General features: G+C 36.2%; 1 protein-coding gene across 1 annotated transcript; it reads left to right on the top strand.

Moving 5' to 3' along the window:
• The first annotated feature begins 498 nt into the window (after positions 1-498).
• On the top strand, positions 499-3106 carry LOC145792942 (uncharacterized). Its single transcript, XM_082875015.1, has 2 exons — positions 499-1850; positions 1950-3106. Exons 1-2 carry the CDS (start codon positions 755-757, stop codon positions 2993-2995), a joined length of 2142 nt encoding a protein of 713 aa, XP_082731141.1. The 5' UTR covers positions 499-754; the 3' UTR covers positions 2996-3106.
• Positions 3107-5363: the final 2257 nt, after the last annotated feature.

The following is a 5363-nucleotide window of genomic DNA, read 5'->3' on the forward strand; positions in this document are numbered from 1 at the left end:
ATTTTCCTTCTAATCCCAATTTATTTTTAATAGTTTAATAGGTCCACAGTTTTTTTAGTTTTATACCCAGAGGTCCCGTTTTTTATTTTCGTATTTTTAAATGACTGTGTTACCCTTTGTTTTGAGATCTATATGTACGTGAGAAATCAAATTTTTGCTTCGTTGAAAAAAAGGAAATCAAATCTTCGTCTCCGCGATCTCGATTTCTCTTCGTTGTGGCGATCTCATTGTGCTGTGTGGTCGATCTCATTGTGCTGTGAGGTGGATCTGGTTGTGCGATTTGAATCTGTGTGTACAGGCGATATCTTCGTACGTTGTCTCTCTCTCTCTCTCTCTCTCTCTCTCTGGTGATAGATATATGTATGTGTATGTATGTATCTGTCGATACATAGATATACATATATATGTATATATATATATATATGTCTGTGTGTGTATGTGGTTTGTATTTTGTCGACATATATGTATGTATATATATATAAGCAAATTTGCGTGATATGTGGTTTGTGTTTGGCGAATTTTGTTTGTTTGATTTTGATTTTGTTGATTTTTGTTTGTCGTATAGTGTAATGTGTTTTGAAGTTGTATTTTGGATTTGTGAATTCTGGTGTTTTGATATTGATATGTCGTAAGTGTATAATTTTGCAGTTTTGGAATTGTAAATTGTGTACTGTTGTTATTGATATGTTGTAACTGCATAATTTTGCAGTTTGGAATCTGTGAACAATTGTTTGTTGGTTTCTGATTTTGTAGTATGGAGCGGTGTTTCATGTTAATGTGCAAATACAGTAATTGTTGTGCTGCTATTAAGATTAGTGACGGATGTAGTTATGATGAAGTTGTTGAGAAAATATGTGCGAAGTTCAAGGAGTTGAGTGTTGGTAACTTTTGTTTGTTTTTCTCTGTTCCTGGATATTCTAATTGTATTGTTGAATGTGATGATGATTTGGGGAATATGCTGTCAATGGTAGGTGGTAGTGGTTGTCATGTTGTTGATGTTATTGTGGGGGATAAGAGAGTTGTGGAGGTTGATGATGGTAATTCTTGTAGGATTGATTCTGTAACTTGTGAGAGTTCTTTTGTGAATGATTGTGATGATGTTGGTGGTTTGTTGCGTAGTTTTTATCCAGAACCAGAGAGAGTTTTGTTGTCTGCTAGTTGGAAGGGGATTATACATAGTGTTGGTCAAGAATTTGAAGGCGGAGTGTCGGGGTTCCGCATTGCATTGGCTAAGTATGCGGTTCAGTGTGGTTTTGCAGTGAATTATTTGAAGAATGATGCAACAAGAGTAACCGCTGAATGTATGATGAAGTCGTCTACGGGTTGTAAATGGTTTGTGCATGGAAGGGTGTTGATGGATTCTGGTGTTTTTTTTATAATGAAGTTGGATAATGTGCATACTTGTGGGGTTGTTGCTCGTAGATCTTGTAGCAAAATGGTTGGTTCTAGACTTGTGTCTGATATTGTGCAAAATGATATTAGTGATAATCCGTTGACTCGTCCTATTGAAGTTAAAAAAAAGTTGAAGAAGCAATATGGTATAGATGTTTCTTATCGGGTTGCATGGTTAGGAGTTGATAAGGCAAGAGGTGGGTTGTTTGGTGATTTTGCAACTTCTTTTGACCAGCTTCGATGGTACCTTGAGACGGCTATGAGAACGAATCCGGGAAGTGTGTTTGAATTAGATGTGGATGAAAGTAGTGGGTGTTTTCGGAGGTTGTTTGTGGCATTTCATGGATGTTTGTATGGCTTTCAATTTTGTCGTCCGTTGTTGTTTGTTGATGGTACATTTTTGAAGGGGCGTTACAAGGGGCATTTGCTTGCAGCAACATCAAAGGATGGTAATCAAGGTATGTATTTATTTGCAGTTAGTATTGGTTTAGTTTGTCAGTGTGTTATTGTATTGTGAGTCTGCTAATTTTTGCAGTTTCATGTGGGTTTGTTTGCAGGTTTGTTTCCTTTGGCTTTTGCGATTGTTGACGCTGAAAATCAAGATAATTGGATGTGGTTCTTAAGTCAGTTGTTGAAGGCTGTTGGTTCAGGCCGGAGATTGACTTTTGTGTCGGACCGTCAACATGGATTGCTAGACGCTCTTTCAGTGGTTTTCCCCAATGCACATCATGCTTATTGCTTGAATCATTTGAAGAGAAATTTGATTGACAAATTGGTGGGACTTCGTACTAACTATAAGCTGTGTTTGATGAAAATATTAGTTAAATGTGCTTATGCGCCAACGGTTGCTTCTTTCCAACATTATATGGAGAAATTGAGGCGTATTGCTGGGAATGGTAGAGTTGATAGTATGTTGGATGGTTTGCAAAATGATAAGTGGGCCAATGCATTTTTTAGAGGGAAACGATATGGTGAGATGTCATCTAATGCTGCCGAGTCTTATAATAATTGGATTGGTGGGGCCCGTGAGTTGCCTATTACTTGTATGGTTGATATGATTAGGGTTCAAATCATGACTCAATTGTCGGATAGAAGAGCTGAATCTAGAAGATGGACTACGAAATTGTGTCCAGTTATGGAAAAGAAGTTGGTGGACTTTTTGGAGCTAGCTAAGTCTTGGGATGTGATTGTTGCTAGTGATACTGTGCTTGAGGTTCATTCTTCTATTTCTTTTTATGTTGATATTGGTAGACAAACTTGTTCTTGCCATGAATGGCAATTGAATGGTTTTCCTTGTTGTCATGCTGTGCATGCTTTGCGTAGTAATGGTAGAGATGTGTATGGTTTCATTGATCCTTTTTTTCATGTAGATTGTTTTAGAGAGTCATACAAGGAATCTGTTTATCCAGTGCCTTCAAGTGAGAGATTTGACTTTGATGGTGCCAGTAGTTCGGTTATCAAACCTCCTATAATGAAGAAGCAGCCCGGGCGGAACAAGAAGAAGAGGATACCTTCAAGGGGTGAGAATGTGAAGCAAATCAAGTGTGGGAGATGCTTGAAATATGGGAATCACAATAAGAAGACGTGCAAGGCTGCTATTTGAGGCCGCAATCTATTCTTTTGGATTTGTATTTGAATTTGAGGAATTATGATAATAAAAAATGTGATACTTGGTATTATGGAAGTAATGAATAAAGTTGGTTGAATTGTTTTTTGTTTGTTGATGTGTTTTTTACTTATTGAAGTTGTTTTCGAATAGTCTGGTTTTGTTTTTTATTTTTATGGAATGCAGAGAAGGTTGTTGAAAATTTCTTATTGAAACAGTATAATATGGAAAGGCAGTTCATATTTCATAGTGATAAAACTGTATAATTTTGCAGTTTTAAGAATTATTTAGAAACAACCTGATGAAACCGCATAATTTTGCAGTTTTAAAAATTATTAGAAACAAGCTGATGAAACTGAAAAATTTTGCAGTTTGAAGAATTATTAGAATCAACCTTTACTGTATGAAAATATATGCAACCACAAACAGGTAGACAAACAATCAAAAGAAGAACCACAATAATAATAATAATAAGAAGAAGAGCAACAACAACATCAATCATTTTCACCATAACCATGATAACCAGAAAAAGATCATTCCCAAAAGTATATAAAGTACTTGTCACATGTTAAAAAAGAAAAATAAAAAAAAATAAAAAAAAGGTTCAAAGATATGTTCCCTTGAATATTTGTATTGTTAAGAAGTTTGTTCATTGTTTCTATGGTTTGGTATGTTTTGTCAACATTTGGTAGTGCTCGAGTTTCCAAGATCGGTTCTCATCATTGAGGAATTGATTGATGATTTGTGCTCGAAATTTGACCCACTCAGTTGGACGAAGTTTTTTCTGCACAGGTTGCCAGTTGAGATATTGGTTGATAACATTGCAGACGGCAATTGCACAATCATTCCTGCAATGTTTGAGATGAAATTAATTAGTTAGGTGAAACTGCAAAAATTAGCATATTGGAAGATTAGTTTATGGATTTTGTATCTTACGAGTGTGGGGTTTGTTGTGGGCATTCCTCAATTGATGCAATTTCTGTCTCGCACTCTTGAGATGAAAACATGTTTCCCTGTTTGCTGAGTAGTGCTTTATTCCATCTCAGTTGATGTTGTTGCTACAAAATAGTTAGTGGGTGTTTTTGTTAGTTATAGTGATGAGTTGAGATGTTTGTAAAGGGATGGAACTAAGTATGAAATTTTATTTTAACTTACAATTTGCTTTGCAATTTCAAAGTGCTTGTTATGGCAATCTTTTGCTGGTCTCAACGAGTCATAGTGTCTCCATATTCCATCAGCATTGTCAAAGACCACAATTGTCCAATGGTTGTCGTGGTTGATTGGGAAATGGATATATCTGTTTTTCATTGCTTCTGGAAAATGGCTGTCCATCAGTTTTTCTCTCAGTGCTTGATCTTGGTTTTGTAGTGGAGTCTGTAAGTCATATATATGTTTGAAATATGTCATAAAACTATGTAGTAATACATGTTGATAAAGTAGAAAATTTTGCAGTTGTAAGGTATGTTAAGTTTTGCTTACATTGATGAGTGTTGAGAAAACGTAAGATCTTCCTGCGTATGGATTGCTTGCAAAGACTAGATCGTTTTTCTCAAATTCTTCAATGGTTGGTTGGAGTGCCAATTGCTTTTCTGAGAAGGCATCAATGACCTGAAACATGTTATATATGAGAATGTGTTAGGTTTGTGGAATAGGTTATTGAATATGTACAGAAACTGTAAAATTGTGCAGTTGGAGACCTACATTCCCATATAAGGGTTCCCTGTTGGTCAATCTGCATATATCTGAAAAGTATACGCAGTTTTCATCTTCGCTGCCAGACCAGACACAAGCAGTTGATTGTGTGTTGTTGATGAGTTGAATTTGGTCTTGGTCTTTTTTGGATAGGCTATGCCAAACCTTGTTTGTTTTGCGGCATGAAATGGTGAGTGGCTTGTTTGGGATTGATTCTTCCTGGAAATCATCATCACTTTCCAATACTTGAAGATTTGTCTTCTTTTGATTGGCATGCTCTTTTGGGTTTGTTTCAGCAGCAACTGGTTTCTCTTGGCCAATATGTTCTTGCATCTTTTCTTTCTGCTGTTGTTTTGCTTCATGAGGACCCTGTTTTTTGTTGTCATTCTTCTTCTGTTTTTCTTCATTGGTACCCTGTGTTGGTTTGGGTACATCAGCAGCAGTTTGTGTCTTGTTTGTTGTATCTTCTTTGGGTTTGGTCATTGGTTGGTATTCAAAATCTGGGTCATGTGCTTGTTTTCTTGATTTTTGTTTGATTCTCTTGACCATGGATCTTTGTTGGGGACTGCCAGTTTTTTTGGTGGACATTTCCTTCAATTGATCTTCTTTTTTATGCAATTCAGCCATGAATTTTTGTTCCATTTCTTGCATTTGTGCTCTCAGGGCTGATATG

The sequence above is a fragment of the Camellia sinensis genome, chromosome 6 (genome assembly GCF_055761805.1).
Source record: "Camellia sinensis isolate YWXY chromosome 6, ASM5576180v1, whole genome shotgun sequence".
NCBI lineage: Eukaryota > Viridiplantae > Streptophyta > Magnoliopsida > Ericales > Theaceae > Camellia > Camellia sinensis.

Excerpts from the sequence above, each read along its gene's own strand:
- LOC145792942 (XM_082875015.1), top strand. The coding sequence starts at position 755 with ATGGAGCGGTGTTTCATGTTAATGTGCAAATACAGTAATTGTTGTGCT. Across the intron at positions 1,851-1,949 it reads ATCAAAGGATGGTAATCAAG|GTTTGTTTCCTTTGGCTTTT; the intron begins GTATGTATTTAT and ends GTTTGTTTGCAG.